The sequence below is a fragment of the Atheta coriaria genome, unplaced genomic scaffold, assembly GCF_025399875.1.
Source record: "Atheta coriaria isolate IRGN ID8LTWV9N9 unplaced genomic scaffold, Caltech_Dcor_3.1 hic_scaffold_13_pilon, whole genome shotgun sequence".
In the NCBI taxonomy this organism is placed as follows: Eukaryota; Metazoa; Arthropoda; class Insecta; order Coleoptera; family Staphylinidae; genus Dalotia; species Dalotia coriaria.
In genome coordinates this window covers 1,090,806-1,110,468 of record NW_027045455.1, presented here as the reverse complement: position 1 = coordinate 1,110,468, position 19,663 = coordinate 1,090,806, and the positions used below count along the sequence as shown (strand labels likewise).

Below are 19,663 nucleotides of genomic sequence, written 5' to 3'. Positions count from 1 at the left end.
GAAATAATTAAACCCACGTGTCGCGCCATCTAGCGGTCTTAAATGCAACTAATATCTATAAAAGCGTATTCATTACATTGTAATTAATAACTAGTATAATTAATATTAATGATGCTTTAATTTCTGTGGGATAATTAATTACTCTATGACATTACGGTTCAAAAATCAACATACAAGTTGAGTGACTAGCACAATGTAACTAATATTTATGTGCATATATAAAATACTGCTTAATGTTCCCATATCTACGTAAATACACCAAAAATATACTTTTCTCTTCATCAATTGACGCAAACGATGTTTTTTCGAATGAAAAGATCAACTTCATTGAAGTATTTCAAACAAATTGAACAAATTCCACTTGAAAAGGAATTCGCCGAATGCATAAATTAAACAAACAGTTTTCCAAACTGATTACATAACATTTAACAACACGAATTATGTCCATGAGTCCAGGATGTTGATGAATCATTAAAATACTGAATGCATATTTACCAAGTTTGCATATACTTGAAGCAGATAATTCGGTTTTAATAAAAGGTTAACGGTGAGATTCAATAATGTGTTTAATGTAGCGTGAAGCTGTATGTACGCGTATGGATTATAATCTATTATAGCTTATCCTGAATTAGCCGAATGACGAATGACGCAAATTATTATTACGCTCGTTGTCATTATCGTCATGATCGTCGGCGAGAGCCAGCAGCCGTACAATTGAATGATTTGAATAATTGCCAAGCGTGCAGACGCAAAATGCGTTAAGAGGTTACTGTCGACTGAGTCAGTCACTCAGTCAGTTGGTTACAAAGATAAAACATTGGGTAATGGGGGAAACCTATGAGTTGGTTTGTAAAAATAATGTTTGGGGACGATTTATCATCGTTGTACGACCATTTTTATCATCACTGCAAAAAAACGACGTTAAGTTTTATAAATTACAGTTTTAAGGTAGAAATGTAATAAAGTTGTTTTATAATTTATCAAGGGACCTCATTTTCCTTTAGTTGTGGTTAGTTTTTCACAAAGTAACCTCAAAAGTTTTTATGTTAGGCAACCAAATTTACATCACACTATAAAAAAACCATATATGTTTTACTTTAGTGGTTTCTGATTATTCTAATGAAAATTAGTGAAGTGGCAAAGTGGCAAATAGCACATTGTTTCGTCGAACAAAAAGAGCGTCGCCGTTCATTACCGTCTGCGACGCGCGCTCGCAGGACTCTCAGCGACACACTTACGAACGAAATTAGTTTGCGTGCGCGCGTTGGCTATTTATAGCGCAAAATCGAAACGAATTTTGGTGCACCGATCGCTACACCACGCAATTCTCACGTGCACACGAACCCGCATACACACACTAACCACATAAATGCGTTAACACCTTTCAACGTGTTGAATTTAATTGAAAATAAAATCGACTTGAATTTATAACCTATTTAGACAACTATCGAACAGTGTCTTAAAGTAACATTTAATTAATAATTATATATTGATTTAAAATTATGCTGTAATTTAATTTTTACGATTAAAATCACTAATTAAGTTTAGCGACGCTCAACTACAAATCAACGTTGATGTAATTGGCAGTAAGGTATAAACAAAACAATTAGTGCAAAATTGCTAATTTATCATGAGTCAACAATCTATACATTTTTACATTTTTTACATTCACCTGAACCGAGAAAATGTTATTCTACAACATAAAACTTAACGTCTTATAATTAATATTGGTTATGTTCATGTTGTGGTGTATTGTGTGTTGCCTACAATTAATAGCAAATAAAGAAAATCACGTTTTCTATTACTTTACGAAATTGATATGCGGGTATTTATTCAAAATGAATCCTTATAAATTACTGTTGTTGTTGTTTGCGAGTGTTTACGTTTCTTCTCATTTGAATGAAGCGAGTCAACCAATAACAACACACTCATTCAAATTTACTCACACGCTTGAAATATGGAACAATTTCAATGTTCTGCTGTAATTCGATATTTCATCAAGGGGACGGCTCAAAATTTCCATCAGCGTTGGTGGTCAATCAACTCGTAAATGTGCGCAGTATGGAGTAAAAAGTGGAGTAAACCAAGACGAAAATAACGAAATAAAAGTAAAGCAATTCGGAGCGATGACGCTGATTGAAATTCATTAAAGTAAAACGATAAAAGCGAACCAAGAATAAATCACCAACTGCATGTTACGAAAATAAAAGAAATAAATATTTATTATCATAAAGGTGTTAAATACGTCCCTGGTGTTATTATCATGCGCCTCGTGTAGCGTTTAGTTTTAATCAATGTATATTGAACCTGTGCATGTTTGTAATGTATCGCATTGTGACGAAAATACAACGTGCACCCACTGGGTGTTTAAGAAACGAATAAAATCGCGAATTTTGTTGAAGATATTGATTGAGGTATTTTTAATCCACTCACTTTTTGAAGTATACGGTATGATTCATTATTAAATTGCTGCATAAATATCTAAACAACCGAAACGAGGCCTGGCAATACCGATGACGCTGCCGCTGAGAAGTTGGGAAGTCGAAAAGTGTTACAGTGTGCGACGGCGGCGGCAAAGGTGGCAACTCAGTGACGAGGAGAGAATTCAATAGCGATATCGCGACCGCCCCCCGCGCGACTCACGTCAAACCGTTCTCGCTGGCGGTCGCGTGTCTGCCCGCCACCAGTGTGTTGGTGTGTGTGTGTGTGTGTGGGTTTCCGTTCGTCAATTTTAAAACACGTTCGATGTGTGTTTGCTTCATTCCAGTCCATTCAAACGAACTCGCTCGACACACTCGGCACACGGGCGGCCGGCACAGTGGCACGAAATCGAACCAGAGGCGGCGCCGAGACTTTTTTCCGCCTCGCGGCTTCTCATTAGAGCATTAGAGCCGGCACGGCCAGGACCTTAGACACACGCCAACGTGGACTTGAACTTCGCCGCCGAGCTGCGAGTGACATTCAACTTCAAACTCAATCGTGCGCCGCGCCGCATTCGATTGCGCTTTCGATTTCGTTGCTCGCGTGCGCTTGCCGGAAGTTAGTGAAGCGCGAATCGGTGACTTTTGTTAGAATCGCGTACATCTTCCGCACGTGGACGAAGAATTCGGCTCAACATGGACAAAGTGTTTCAACCGGAAAATCCTCAACGGACTAAATCCATGTTAAGGTAAAATTATTAAATTTTATATCAAAAAACCAAAAAAAAAGTTTGAAAGTTGTTTATTTATTAAACCAAACTGCTGGTATCTTTATTTGATTACATTGATTCGTTATCGATTGAAAACGCGAATAAAAAATGAAATATTACCCATAGACGACTTTTATTTCACTTTTTAATGTTTAAAAACATCAAAGACATAACAATAAATTTAATTTGATTAATATTTTGTTCGCAAGATGTCGCAACCGGATGCGTTTGTGTTTCAGCCAAAATTCCATGCATTTATGCATTCTTTGCTAAAAATAAAACAATTGAATTATGCAATCGCATTACACAATGATTTTATTTACTCCACGAAAGGTTTTTAGCAATATTATGCAAATTAAATCACCAAAATGAATTTTTTCCTAATAAATAAAAATAAATGTATCGTTTAAATGACATTTTGTTATAATCGCGATTGCTGCCGACCGGTAATCTTTATTTTTTGTGTGCATGCGTGGAAATTATCACCGTTTCATTAAATTGTTATTGTGCGCAAAGCTTATCGAGTTATCGGTAATAAACAATAGCCAATTTTGGCATGCCGAATCACAAATACAATGCGTAACAAAACATCAATATTTAATTAAAGAATTTGTTTACAATTGTTTTCGTAAACATTTAATGTTGATTAGTCACGTTGAAAAGTCAGTCAGAGTTTACCGTGCACTTTGAGTTTTGACAACAAGATAATTATAACTACCTGCAAATAAAAAAATATATAAGTGGTGAATTAATCGCCGCTACGTGTTTTCCAATTACTGCGGTCTGTGGCACACAATGTTGGCTAGTAGCTAGGCAGAAAATCGGCACGTTTCGAGCGGAAATCTGTTTTATCACAAGCCACCATTTTAAATCAATTGCATGTACGCGCCGCAATAATTTATTCATTTCGGTTTTCAACAAGCGCATACAACACTAGATTTTAATTCCGCATATTACCTGAATAACACTAAAATTTAAATTTTAATGACGTTGTTGGTTTGTTTGGAAAATTCATTGAAACCAAATCGTGAATCACGTTTCGATTTTCACCTTCGTTACGAATTCCTTGACGTCGCCGCATTTATATTGACGCAATCGCAATGTGTTTTACGAACGTGGATGTTTCCTTGACGTAATAAGGATCTAGTTAATGCTGCAAAGTGAAGGACTATCAAACTCTTTCAATTCTTTTTATTTTCAATGATCAATGTCAATGACGTCAAAAGAAAACTTTGCCGCACGCCGGCGCGTCCTATAAATAGATAAATATCATGAGTGTAATTTATTGTTCTAAATCCCATGTGAATTCTTGTCGTCTGAGTGTAATTGCAAAGAAAAGTAATGAATATTAGCCGTATTGGTGGAAGAAGTAATTGGAAATGTAATTTTTCTATTTTCGGTGCGTAATCATAAATAAAATTGTGTGTAATCGTGAATAGAGCTAAAAATACATCTTGAATACTGCAATGTTTAAATTCAATGTAACAATGGAGAGAGGAAATGTATAGTTATGGAGTGGACTGCATCGCTTCAAATATTGGTATTCTAAATATAAACACGTGAACGCTTTCGATAAAATAATAATTCATCGTTTCGTGCTGTGCACGAGCAAAACAAATGGAATTAATTCAAATTTCCATCTAATCTAGTGTATAACATAACAATGCCCAGACTGAATTTAATCTTAAAAAGAACACATTGAAGTTATGCAACTTTTTATGCATATATTGTATGCTGTGTCTAGAGTCAATTTAATCAAAACTTACTCAATTTTTACACAGTTTTTGTTAAATAAACCATAATTACCTATTATATCTCTATTATTTTTTAATATTAATAATTTAGATGAAGTTTTCTCCACGTCCGGAATAAATTTGTTTACCAAACAAGTTTTTTCACGTGTCACAGTTGGAAACAAATTTCTTGTGTTGCACTTTTTCACCTTTTGCATTAGCCGCCGCATTTGCATTCGTGGTCGCATTTAGATTAGACTTTACATAAATAAAAGGTTATCATCCCATCGTAGTTCATACCTATGCTCATCTACACGTTGGCTCAACAATGTTGCAATGACTTTTCAAAATGAATTGGAGTTTTTTACGCGCTTAAATCCGACAACCCGGACTTTTTTGTCCGACCGAACAACATTACATATTCAAGAGGCGAATGACGCTTCATCTTCGGACGAGTTTGGAATTCTCTGCAATTTTTCTGAATATTAATGCACCAGCGAGAGGCACAAAGTAGAAATGAAGATGAATGTAGAATTGAATTAAATGATACAAAAGGTACGCGGAGTACATGCACTTAAAATTTGTATTTTAAAAGCTTGCACATTTGCAATATTCCTGAATCGCGTGGGTCGGTTACTACCCCCGTGATGGTGCAGATAATACTTGTCCTTTCAGTGTTTACCATTTAGCGCGCACATCTCAACGCGATTAGTAATTAGCATTCTGCAAAGTGCTCGCCGGCGACGAGCGCTGATGTGAGGTTAGGTGTATTAGAAGCGACGCGTTGACGGACCTTGAACGAGTCGTCCGTCGTAAATGCCTAACGCTAAATTATTTAATGCCCGACAAAACTCGGGGATGAATTACACTCGAGCGGGCCGGACCAAAGCCACGGCTAGACGATATAACATGGAGATAATGCGACAGCGCCACATGCAAATGAACAGACACTCTCATTCACACAAGAACAAACAATTTTAAGATCTTTGTTGTGAATGTTTTTGTAACTAATGTGGCTGCTGGTATTTATTTTACATTCTATGAGTGCACGGATTTGTTGAAAGCGGAGAGCTGCTTCATGATGCTAGTTAGCGAGTTTCAACGCGCAACGATGTTGATTTTGGCTTTGGGCTTTGGGTTAGCGGAGAATGATTAAAATTGCATAAATCAGTATGACGCACAACGTCGTTACCAAGCGAATGCGCTGCCTGGATGTTATTCAACCTGCAGTGCACACGAATTACCTATACGTGCTGGTTGGATTCCGGCTGGCATTGATTTTTGCGTTTGCGGTCACGGTATACGTGGGCCAGTGTTTATTTTAATTGAAAATTAAATTTGTAGAGTTTTGATTTGCCACTACAAATTATCCGAGTGTTTTTACTGTGATTTTTATTTTATTTATCAACATATAGATGGCGCTGTTGTATATACTGACAGTTTAACCTATTTTGTGTAAATTTTAAACTGATGTGTTTTGTTACAGTATTGTTGTTGACGATTTTGATTCCAAACTGCAGAAAGAGCACGTTGAAAAGGAAAAACCCTGCGATGATCACCTAGAAACCTCAAACAAACCGAAGGCGGAAGAATCAAAAGGTCGAGCGGGTACTCCAGATAAATCCATACAAAAAATCCTTGTAAGTAACAAATTTAGTCTTTCCTACGCCGTTTTAAACAAATCCATATTAATTTATTTAAAAAAAATGTTTGTATACAATTAGAAATTAAAAATTGTTGACAAGCTGACCCGGAAAACTCTTTTGTTGCGCACAATGCCTTTATTATCCTTCTCTATATCAAAGAAAACATGTTTTCAACTTAAAGCTCTTATTTGCATTCCCCCGAGGCTTATTTGGTTGCATACGTCTTTACGTTGCACTATTTATCAAAAAATCTCGTCTTAACCTCATTTCTCCAACATTTTCTTAGAATATTTCCTAATATTACTACGATTTATTTGTGCAGGATGAAGTCGAACACCGCAAAGATGAGTTCCGAAAACTACTCGACGAACACAACGCGGTCATTCAGAATCTCAAGAAGATTGAGAAAATAGACGACTCCAATCTAAAGGACGCCACCAGCAAGTCCAGCACCCTCGCAAAAACTCCCATTCCCATATGAATTACGCACTAGACAATAAAGAAACACAAACGGATCAAGGTAGCATCCAGCCACACAACTCAAGACAATTTATTAATTATGAATCATCATCAAAGTAAAGTGTAAATTGTAGGCACAAATAAAACTACTAGCATATTTATTTCGAGCTGGCTCGGTTGTCAAACAGATCTCAATATCGAAATCTTGACATTGAAACAAGCAGTATTAAAACAATAATTAATAATTGCCACAAATGTTGAATTATTAATTTTGTTTTGTAGCAGATAGTCAAATTCGATAAGATTAAAGATTAGATCTTTAGTTTTAGTTTATAGAGATTAAAATAGAAGTGCCACATAAATTTTCTAATCAGTCAATAAAAAGATGAAAATTATTTAGTTGTAAAAATAATTATTATGTGCAAGGAAAGGAAAAGAGTTTAAAATGTGATGAGATGTGAATTTAAGTAAATTGTATACTTAATGTGTAAAATATGACTTTTTGGACACTCTGAGTGTTTACTAGTCATATTTAAACATGTTATTTAATTTTTTCTACGATAGATGTTCAAATCAAGTGGATAAACATGTTGCGCATGCGCATATTTACCCACGTCAACGATTCCAATACAATAGATGCAACATCGCTTTACTATCGTAGAAAAAACATAAATATTTACGAGAATTGTGAAGAGAAATGCAAAATATTTTGTAAACAAAGATTTGAAGCATGAAATGAGGCAGAATGTTAAATAAAGTTTAAAAAAACTAAAATTAATTTTATTCCCGTAAATATTTCCATGAAAAACTTTGGTATGAGATAAGTTGGCTCATCAGAATAATTAATATTTTTTGTGGAGCTTCATGATTTGAATCGTTTTATTCGGTGTTTAATTCAAGCCGAACAACATGAAAATGCACTCAATGCTTGAATAATTACCAGTAAAAACGTAATTCAACTTTTATTCACGAAAAATCAAAGCTTTTAAAGGTGTTTCCGCAGAAAATATTTGGAAAATAAAAAGTTTTAATTGATTTTTGATATTTGAATGAAAATAGCGTTTTTAATTGTTTTATTTAAAAAAGATGAAAAATTTCACAGTTTATAATAATTTATTTAATTTTTTTCTTTAAATAATTACATAGTAGCTGGAAATGTTCCATTACAATCCAATTCTGGAAGTAAAAAAGTAGGAGTAGTTTTCGTCCGAACTCATTTAACATTTGTAATTATAAATAAATTGAACATATTTATATTTCCTGAGATAATATATCTCTCCGTCATATCACCAACATCCTTCTAAATACGTCTACTCTGTTTATATCTTTTATCTATAAATAATTCTCTATATATTTTTGGTATTATTCTTATTCACAGCATCATAAGCACATTGTATCTTTGGTTCTATTCACTTATTTAGCGCACAATTGAATTCTGACTTACTAAACCATAGAAAAACTTCACTAACGCATAAAATATAATCTTTGGCACCTTAAATCAAAAATTTATAACGTTCAACAGTCATTAAGTACAATAATTCTTAGATAATCTCTTTATATAGTTAACATTTATAAATGTGACTATATTGTGCAATCACTGCACGCATATAAAATTGATATTTATTTAACGTTAATGAGTGTTTGGGAGGTTGAAGGTTGTGAAGTGGAATGATGGTAGACACCTAAGTACAGAATCGCACATCTTTTCGTATTGACATTTGAATTTGAATGCGAAATTGTTTAATTACTATAATACAATTTAGTATTTTACATGTGCGAATAGTGGAGATTCACCGGTTGCTAACCTACTACAGTGGCGACACCTACAAACGTCGACCGGAACCAATTTTTTTTTCAAATGTTTGGTTAGAAACAAGTAAATCTCCGCTATTTATAAGAGATTCTATACAATAGATACTCTGTAGTTTTGTTTGACAATTTGACATAAAAATTACTTTAATTAAACAACGATTTGTTTACAATTAAAAGTGAACATTTAGAATAGTCCATTGGGTAATTGATCTGATAAATTCCGTCTTCTCTCAATATTCTTAGATATTTTTTCTTTGTATAAAAATAACTATAGTAGACCTTTGTTTAAGTACTCTGTTTGTTGTTTCGTATTGACTTACCGTCTTCTCTAAAGTTAAGTTAACTTGGTGTTTCTGTGTAGCTCACAAACCTAACCTTCATGCAAATGTTAAATTGGTTGCTTACCACAACAATTTATATTCCCGTGATTTAAACAATGCTCGCACCGTTAATCATCAAATTCTTGCCTTTGAATATCCACACATCTGTGCCATTCCTCAAACCCGCAAAACTCTCAATCATACTCTTGGATCCCTTCAATCCTGGCCGATTGTAGCAATTCTGCGCCTGTTTGTTGTCTTCTTTACACTCCTTAATCTCATGCGTTTCTTTTGCTTCTTTTTTATCCTTCAATTCTTTAAAGTCTTTAATATCCTTCACAAAATTGAAATTTAAATGCGTGCTGAGATGTTTTCGATTATACCGCTTCTTGCCGATTTTTGCGCACTTGTTGTTCTCACCATGTAAATGATTATTATTCAACGACCGGCCACTGCTGTTCAAATGGTTGTTATTGAACGTTACATTGATATTTTTTACACTGGTACACTTTTCGTCGTCCAGGGAGAGGAAACCAGACGATTCCGGTTTGGCCATCGGCACTAATAGATACTCATCATCCGGATTCCAGCTGTAGTACTCTCGCTTAATGGGCGTCTGTTTTTGCGGAACGCACTCGACCAAATCGAGAGCGAGTGGATTGTGTTGATGATAAAGGTGGTTGCAATTCGGATGGTGGTTGATTAACGAACCGGCGTCTCCGGCCGTTGCCGCTATACTTGGTGGCACCACGTGCGCATCTGTTATCGGATGGCTGCGATAATTAAAGCCGAGTAGAGTCAGTACATCGTCGACAACCTTTTGCACCGCGAGCCGCAACTCGCCATTTCGATAGCCGTAAATCCACGGGTTGAACGCGCTGGAGGACACGATTGGGAACGCCAGGTAGATCACGATCCATTGTGTTAATATTTTTGAATCTGTGAAGACATCGAGAAGCATACAAATCTGCAAACAATAGAAACATAACCTTAGAATCATCAACATTATATATTTACTATAGGCAACCAGTTTTACACTCATATACTATATAACCAAAAGTTTCTTTTTACCATGTAATGTAATACTCATGTTAAAATATTGGGTTTCATAAGATCTAAGTACATTTAAAATGAATGATGAAGGTAATCATAACATGTTACGTGTAACAACTTTCAACGCTTTCCAACTTATATTTTCATACATCATTTTTGCACGTAACAAGATGATGCATAACAAGGAGCCTGGCGGCAAAAACGATCGTAGCACCACGTCGTCCTTCAAACCTCCAAAGCACCGCACAAATGACACAAATAACCTTCCTGAAAACTTTATCTAAACGATGCTTAACGAACTGCCAAACGACTATGCTATTTTCCTGTGATTTTCTACGTCGATGGTCAAACCTATCATCAACAAAAAAGTCTTGTGATACTAATAAACAAATAATGTAATAAATAATGATTGTCTTGATCCTTGAGCAGTCGAGCGTGAAGCCGCACGTGTTGTGCAGACTGCAACAGCAGCCAACACAGTTTCGTTAGCCAAATGACGCCCGATATCGATTTACACTTTTCCACCGTTTGCCGCCGCTTGCCGCCGCACGCGTTCACGGTTAGCCTAGGCTCATTCTCTCCGCATTTACCTTCGGCCGCCCTTCAACCCGATTGTTGCTCCGCTTCGTTTCCCACGCTAATAGTCGCAATAACTTTCACGTGTCAGAGATGAAGACGGAGTTGAATTAAAGGGTAATTTGGTTGCCTACATTTAGTCAAAGATGGAATTATTTACTAATTCATTAAACATTGACATTAAATATTAAAGATTTTGGTTAAATTACAACGCTTTGTGTTTATTATTAATTTTAAGTGTTAAACATAAAAGAAAACGATTAAATTTGTACACAAATAAAAATAAAACAATTCGTTTGTTGAATTGTTTGAATTATATATAAAAGTAACAGATATATTTGTGTGTGCTGTTAAATATTTCATCTTGGTACACAGCATGGCGTTCGTATTTGTTCAGAATTTATCGTGGTCGAAGTCGTGATGTTTACTGAAAACGTGACCTATTTGTAATTTTCATTAAAATGTTCACCTACCGATGGGAATATGAAAGAGCTCATCGCTCGTGCACGAATATAATCAACGTATTTGCGTCTTTTTTTTTTCGTGCTAATGATTTTAATTAATAAATTAATCCGCTAATTAAATACTACATCTACAAAGGAATCTAAAAGAATGCTAATCAGTGGTATTTTAACTCACAAATACAAAATAAATACAAATACAAAAGTATTGATATTGAAAAATTAAAAATCCTTTTTTTTTCAATTTCTAATCAAGAATCCTCAGTAAACTGTTCACCTCATAAAGCAATAGCATTGCGCGTTGCTTAATGAAAGTGTTAAAACATTTGAAGAGCGCAGAATGTGCGGAAATAACGCGATGCAAATTTATTCATGCATTCATTACGTTTTCCGCTGCGATGTTGTACAATACTTTGTTACGTTTATTGTTGTGAAATTCTTGCACGTTTTTTTCTGTGGTCGCGGCTTTTGTTTGTTCTCTTTCACTGGAAATTTCCGTTTGTGTTTTATTTTTTCGACGTGAAAACGTTTTTACAATTCCTAATAATATTTGATACGTAATTGGAGTTTTTGTTAAGTATTCGGTTAATATACTTTATTGTGTATGCTTCAATTTATCACAATTATATGCTTGAATACAGACAGGCATCGTTCAGGAGTGTAGAAATTTACGGCTTCAATTTACAAGCGTGGTGATTTGATTGCGAAATTGTAGCTAGGAATAACTTGGTTAATTACACTGTGGAACAAGGATTAGTGGCATTCCTAGAGTCTGATCAAATTCACGAGAATTACATGTTTATTATTAGAATAGATTAACTTGAAATGCCTAACCTAACCAAGTTTCTATTGGTGTGTATAATGGAAAGTATAACTAATTAATTTAAAAAGTGAATACTAACGCCCTCTCATTGCAGCGTATAGAACTTAATGTAATCTATTCATCTTAGAATCGTGCAGTTAGTAAGTTTCATTTTAGTTCTATTTACATTTGGGTCCTTGTGATGTAAAGTTCATATTGTCCTTTATTCCATACAGTATTTGTAAAACAAAACCGACGTCGCCCATTATACTTGTTAGCTTCTCGCCGGCGGTAAAGTTAAATTTAGAACGTCGAATTTCGTTAAAGTTTCATCGCTTATCGTGTGTCGCTTCCAACCACCAGTGACATTAAACTTGTTCCATGCATGCTGCAGATATCGGCATCTCTTAAAACGTATCAACTTAACCATTTCAAGCATATCGTCGTTGAAAAATTCTTATGTGTCAAAGCTTTTTACTCCAACAAAAGAAAAAAGGAAGCTCAGTATCTAAATTCTCACACGTGCCACGCAATTTATGACCTCGCTTTGGTAACATTTTTTCTGTGCACTTTTTTTGTTCTCTTCAGAGTTTGCGAATTCGATATGTACTTTACTCTTGCTTTTCGTGTGCGTTGAGATGGATTGAAGCGCGAATGAATGAAGAATACCGAAAGATTCGGCGAATTGAAGAAAAGACGACGTAAAACTTTCGACGCACACTGAAAATATCAAAAGCGTGCGCGTTTCGTGAGTGAATTTGCCGATGGAGGGATATATTGGAGAAATTCACTGCGAGCCTTCCACTGTGTACACACCGAGCCCGTATAGAAATCGTCCCTTGAAAAGCGATTCAACCGGCGCGTATGAACAGTTTTAAACATTAATAAAACCATCGGAAAGCCCTCGATGAATGTGGTGAAAAAAGAAGCTCCGTCTTCTCTCGTGAAGCGAAGAATACGATATGAATTTTATTCTTAGCAACACGGAACCATCCAACTTAAATTGTTTGCGTTAAACATTAAGAAAGTAATTGTTTTCTGCGTGCCGCATAAAGATTTATTCTTAGAGCGGAAAATTTATAATTAAAAACGGTTGTTTATTTTGGAAGCCACGTTATGCAACCTAATATTCACATATTTTGTATTCGTGTATATGTATAGGCAACCAAATTAACTAATTTAATCTGAATAGCTTCAGTATTATTTTCAACTAGCGTTTAATTAAACTTTAGACTATACGTTGCCGGTTTGGCACGTCATCGAACCGCAACCATTCGCAACAATCTTGCATTATCCTCCTTCTTCCTCAAATTTCTATCAACGGTCACGCCGTGACGCGGAGAGTCGATTTGCTTCTGCAGCGTTCGCCGGCTTCTGCATCTCCGTTTAATTAATTTCTCACTGGGGGAGCAATTTGAGGAATAGCACGGAATATCCACTAGTAATTAACTTCGCGCTTGATTGCTCAGTACCCCATTTCAGATACAAGTATATTTTCAGATTGAAAATCATTTAAAGAATAACGCTACAAATTGCAAATCACGGAAATGTTGGTTTTGTGACTTGCAAGCAATTTTACGTCAATCATTATTTTTTTCTAGTAAAAAATAATTAATTTTTACTTTTTTGTTCAAGTATGTATCGATTCCATCAAGAAAATTTGCAATTTTATTAAAAAAATATATAAAAATACTAATAATATACTTTGGCGCCATCTGGGAATCATTTAATTAACTATAATTATGATGAAATCTCTATATGATTTTTAAAGCTATATTTATTAGTCTTCTAGTCATATTTTTCGATATTTTATTAATTATTCTGCTATTCCCAATAAATACGAATCTAATAATTCATTGTTGATCAAAATCTGTCAACTAGTTCTTGAGTTATACACGTTGTAACTAACAAAACTTTGTTTTTATAAAATAAAACTTAAAAAACTTTAATTCCCTAATCTCTGACGCGTAGCTCTGGAGCAGATGACGCAGGCATGCTGTCGTAAACAATGCGTGTGTAAAGAAAACGTCAACTCACTTGAAACGGCAGCCAGAGCGTGAGGAACATCCCTGTCGTGATCGCGAGCGCAACCCCGTAGCGCGGCGCGTTCGAGCCATGTCCGTACTGCAGCGAGTGACGCACTTCGGAGATGGCACGCGCGTGCCCCCGCGCCACCACGTAGATATAACCATAGCACACCAGCAGGATGAACGCCGACGGGCCGTAAACGGCGCAGAACATAAACAGCTGGATGGGTCGCGGTATCAGGCTGCCGAACGAGCAGTGGGATGATCTGCAAATTAAATAATTCTGGGTTTAATGTAAATAAGGCATCAAGCATTCAAATTATCTTGCAAACATGCTACGACGCAGAATTTTTCCGCTGATTTTTTTTCTCTTGCTTTGAAGAGGGAATATTTTAGTATGTTGTCTTTTAATTAAGTGAAACTGCACCTGGAGCTAGGGAATTGTATATATTAGAAAAACAGAGAGTAAATTCTCTACGTTGCGAATTTTGATATAAATGAGGATATAAATATTGGTAGATTATTTTATGTAATGTTTTATTTATAAATCGAAAATTGGACTGGTTTTGTAAACAAACTAATGAGGTTTCCATTTAGCATTGAATTTTTAATATTTTTGACTGAAACGTAAATTTTATCCACGTTAAAATTTGTAAATATTCACTAAAATATTATTTTACATATCTAAAGAGAGAAAAAAGTGTTTTCCACACTGAAATGTAAAAAATTGTAAAAATTGTGTTTTTAACAAACACCCTGTATAATTTGATGTATTTTCTTGCGTATTTGTTCAATTCTTCAATTTATGTTTCAATTTTTTTGTTTCTCTGTGTGTTATCACTATAAAATTGTAAACAATCTCTGAAATATTACATTAAAGTAGAAAACAAGTGTTTTCTACACTTCAATGCGTAAAATTTCAGAAAATTAAGTTTTTAGCTAACACCCAGTATAATTCAGCAGTATTTTCTTTCGTATTTTTTCAATTTTTCAATTTATGTTTCAATTGTTTCTCTGAATGTATCTTATCATAATATAACAGTAATTCACGATCAATTTTACACCCCATGTAAACTTTCCACCATGCAATGTTAGATTGTTAGACATTTCACATAAATTTATTACCTAGCATCACATAAATAGAAATATCAAACACGCGATCAATACATAGCGCGTACTCTTGAAAAAAACTGAATATAAAACAAAACGTTATTAGCCAGACAGATTAAATACTGTTGGTTTGTTGGAATGCCAAGGCACAGAGATCAATGTCAACGCAATATCGGTTTCCGGTCCAATATAGCTTCCACTGCAACCGTTGCTATTCCAAAATTAAATCTACAAAGTTTTGCCCCGAACAGCAACACTCTCTCCAACTTGTCATGTAATTGATGGGTACATGTTGATAGCCGTGGATGTTGATTGTAAATTCAGTTGCATACAAAGCAAATTCCGGAAACTGGGATAATTCGCATCAAATTGGGCGCGTTATCGATTTCCTGCTTGGACTTGCTAACATCTCACCCAGCTGCAAATTCTGCTTCACATGGAATGCAACCCATGTGGGCATACTTGTATATGTGTATGGTGTGTTGCTGTCATGGTCAGCATGTTTCAGGCTTCACATGTGTCTGCAACCATCACTACACCCACCAACCAACGCTAGCTGAACTAAGGTCATAACATATTAATGTGTTTTCACTTTTATTATCGGACATATCCGACGTCACAGTTTGTTTTATTGGGTTTTGTAATGTTATACGCTTTCTACGAGGATAGAAATCCTTAAGATTGCGTTCTGTAATATTTATATCGCTTCTATTTATTCTCCCAATTCTCCTTTGTTTGCGGTGCGTGTGTGTCTCGCATTCCGAGGCCGGAAGGATATGACTTAAGTAAAACGGATGCGATAGGATGTTGTAGGCTTGTTGGATCAACAATACCGAATGAAGATTTTTGGTGTTTGTGTCCGGGGTCGAATGAACTCTCTCGGAACTTCGATCGCCGGTGTGAACTTGAACTTTTATTGAATGATTTATGGCTTTGTTTTCTCAACGCTTTCTTTGACTTCTGCCTTGGGCGTTTTGCAAATCATAGATATTACATTTTTTATATGTGCCCTTTAAAAGGTTTCGAGGTAAAAATATTTTTTTCAATCAAAAAATTTAGATTAAAATTTCTTTACTTACTGATAATTTGGCGTCCCATAAAACATGTGATAAGTAAAAGGTGAGAAGCCAACCAGAGCAGCATAAATCCAAAACACCGCGATGTACCTCTCCATAGCGGTGTGCGTGATAAGATTATTGTACCGCAGGGGTCTCGCTAGTGACGTGAAGCGATCGACGGCGATGGCGACCATCACCAACACCGAGACGCAGCAGAGCGTGATGGGCACGCCGTAGTTAAGTAGACAGAGCGCGGCGCCGGAGGGAGCGCCCGACGCCCCGCCGACGCCGCACAACTCCAGATACATCCCGACCGGCGTGTATATCCCGACGCCCAGGTCCGACGTCGCCAGCGACATCACCAGGTAATTGCTCGGCGTGCGTAATCGCTTAAAACGATAGATGGCAATCAGTACCAGTGAATTACCGATGATAATTGTCGGCGAGAAGAGGAAGACCAGCAGGACGGCGGTGACGAGTGCCGCCGGCGATGCCAGCTGATTGATTGCAAGCAGGCGAGCTACCTCTTCTTCGTAGGAAGCGTTGTCTATTACACTCAGGGTGTACACCAGTGCCTGCTGGCTGTTGTTCCATGCCAGCGAGGTGAGATTGGTGAAATTTGTTTGATGATCCATTAGTGTGGACTGGTACTTGATTTTTCCCTCAAACGCATTTTTGGTCAATTTGTTTTTGTATTAAATTCACATTTTTTTAATTTTTAAATTTTTTGAATTGGATTTTTTTTTTTGAGTGATGAAATGCACTTTCGATTGTTGGGTAGGACCGGTGTGTGGTGAGATCGGACGTCGGGATCGGGTCGGTGGTGTTGTCGACGCGTTTGCGGTACGTTCGTAACTGTCTGCGTCGCGACGCTCACGCGTCTACGAACTTCGTTTTGCCGGTTTCTTCGTTGGGCGGACGCGCGCAGGCTTTGTCCTGCCGCATGCGTTCCGCACTCTCTGCATGTCAGCCACGCGTAAAATGCAAAAAAAACCTCCCTCAAACATATTTTTAAATTATTTAAATTTTTGTTTCAGCATTAAAGTACGCATTTTAATTATTCTCATCTCACTGCTCGGATTTTTATAAAATAATGCGCACATTTGCAATTATTTCATCTTTTTTAAAATAACATTTTCAGTAAAAATGTATTTTTGTACCTAGAAATAAAATTATTCACACTACTTGATACTACTTGAGACCGCAACCAATATTACCACCACTTCAAGGGAAATATCACTTTTTGCCACCGCTTTTATCCACGATCAAGCAAAAAATTGCTGAAATATTGACGCGACTATAAAACCGACAAAACAAATATCTTTCTTCGGTCCCAAGCCCTCAGACTCTTCGCCAGCGTCAAAAATTGTAGGAAAAGTACAAGTGTGAATCGAACGCACGGAAAGTAACCGCAAGGCAATTAAATTTTGCATCTTTTATTCGCGCACACCGTCGACGCCGGAGCGTTACTTGGAAACACGTTGTACGCCAGCCGCATTGAGTTATACATCGGCACGAAGAATGGATTACCTCCTGAATCAGTTTTCCTTCGGGGAATTTAAATTTGCAGCCACAGGAAAAAGTAGCAATTGATGTGTTTGGAGCTGCGAATTGGAATTCAAACAGTAAAACTTTATTTTCATCGATTTTATTTTTATTTCGAAAATTTGAAAAAATTTAATTAAATTTAGTATTAATGTATATTTATGACCTTCAATATTTGAAAATTTATTAACTTTCATAAATAAGTTTCGATTATATACGACTACAATATTTATTTTAAATTTTTTTGGTTTCGCCGCATTCCAAATGATTCTATTCCAGGAATATATGTTTATTTTTTGTGTCAAATTTTCGAATTACGTCAAACACATTACGCTGAGAGGCAAGAGAATATCTACTACAAGTCAATGAGCAGATGTTCTATTGCATGCCAAAAATTTGCGATCGTTTCCAGTGAAATTTAACGCTAAATTTGTAATTCCAACACTTCGCGGCACAAATCACAACTTTCCGCACTGTTATTATCCAATTAAACGGCATTTAGCATTTTGGTTTCGTAGTACCGTAATGATGCAAACAGTGTTTGATATTATTGCAAACGCTGTGGTTGTGTTACCTCATTCCGGCAGCGATCAAATATTTGTCACCGTTAAATTACATCACGCCTCCTCGCAAACTAACAAACGCACAAGTGTTGACAGCATTCGGTGTCTGCTTTCAGCCGGCACTTCGATCAACACTATCAACATTATCAACACTATCAAAACACAATGAACCAACATGCGCATGTATTTAGAGAAGTCGGAAGCAGGTAGTTGTCGAAGAGGGATAATTCTACAACTACCTGAAAGCGTGTGAATGTGACTGTAGGTATGACAGTGTGACGAAGGACGAAGGACAAACCCGCCGAGGCGGTGCGATGTAAACAGATTCGGATGGCGGACGGAAATAGGGCGAACAGAATAAAAGCAAGAAGTAACAAACGGGTAGAGAAAACTTGTTTACATTTTGTCTGCATTTGTTCGCCTTCATAGAAGTCGACAGGGATGTTAAATTGACTTTAACGAGTGTTTAATTTGTAATTATTTCATTATACGAATTGCACTTCTTGAAACAATTGGAGTGTAAATATTTGCTGCTGCATAGAAAATTTAATTGGTTTTGCGTTTTAGTTATGCACGGAGTAGGCAACCAACAATACACAAAGAAAAACACGTCTTTCAATTTATTTTAATACATTTTTTTAAACAAAAAAAAACATTTAATTATAAAGTATAATAACCGCTAGAAAATAAAAAGAAAGAAAAGGAATAATATAAATCTTTTACTTTGTTTTCAGAATCGTAGAATTATGGCGTAGAATTAGTTGTACTCGCATTAGGCAACCAACAATACACACAGAAAACAAGTCCTTTATTTTATTCTATTTCTTTTTATAAAATAACGCTTTACTATGTTCCTAGAAGCGTAGAATTATTGAGAAGTAGATACGCGCAGATAAAGCAAGAGTATAAATGTCAACTCGAGTTACCTTCAGATTGTGTTCATTTATGTGACACGTTACTCGCGATAACTTGCATTAATTTAGTAATTTTCCAAGCCACGAGCACACCCTCGTCGCCCGCTGGCGGGATGTGACGGCGTTAAACCCATCTGCAAGTTCAAACGCGTTGCATGCGCATACTCGAATGAAAATGTGTGTATACAAACGACGGACATTAACAGGAAGCTGCTGGGAAAATTACAAAGCCATGCATAAAGTATGCGCGAGCGCAAAATGTTAATCGCTTAATGAATGCTTTGACGTGACTTGTGCGCGAATCAAGTCCAGTATATACTAAATTTTGATAGCAAACATAATTTCTACGAATCAGGTAATAATATATTTCATATTAATATATTAAAACAATAAA

The 19,663-nt window shown here is 36.0% G+C and overlaps 2 protein-coding genes across 2 annotated transcripts; one reads left to right on the top strand and one right to left on the bottom strand.

Annotated features, from left to right (window-relative positions):
* The first annotated feature begins 2,750 nt into the window (after positions 1–2,750).
* Positions 2,751–7,802, top strand: LOC135801844 (uncharacterized). Its single transcript, XM_065315369.1, has 3 exons — positions 2,751–3,169; positions 6,410–6,563; positions 6,892–7,802. The coding sequence occupies exons 1-3, from the start codon at positions 3,117–3,119 to the stop codon at positions 7,048–7,050; spliced, it is 366 nt and encodes a 121-aa protein (XP_065171441.1). The 5' UTR covers positions 2,751–3,116; the 3' UTR covers positions 7,051–7,802.
* Positions 7,803–8,122: 320 nt separating this feature from the next.
* Positions 8,123–17,088, bottom strand: LOC135801874 (adenosine receptor A2a-like). The gene is made up of 3 exons (XM_065315395.1): positions 16,269–17,088; positions 14,090–14,345; positions 8,123–10,127 (listed from the first exon to the last, which is right to left on the bottom strand). The coding sequence occupies exons 1-3, from the start codon at positions 16,880–16,882 to the stop codon at positions 9,270–9,272; spliced, it is 1,728 nt and encodes a 575-aa protein (XP_065171467.1). The 5' UTR covers positions 16,883–17,088; the 3' UTR covers positions 8,123–9,269.
* Between the last annotated feature and the right edge of the window lie 2,575 nt (positions 17,089–19,663).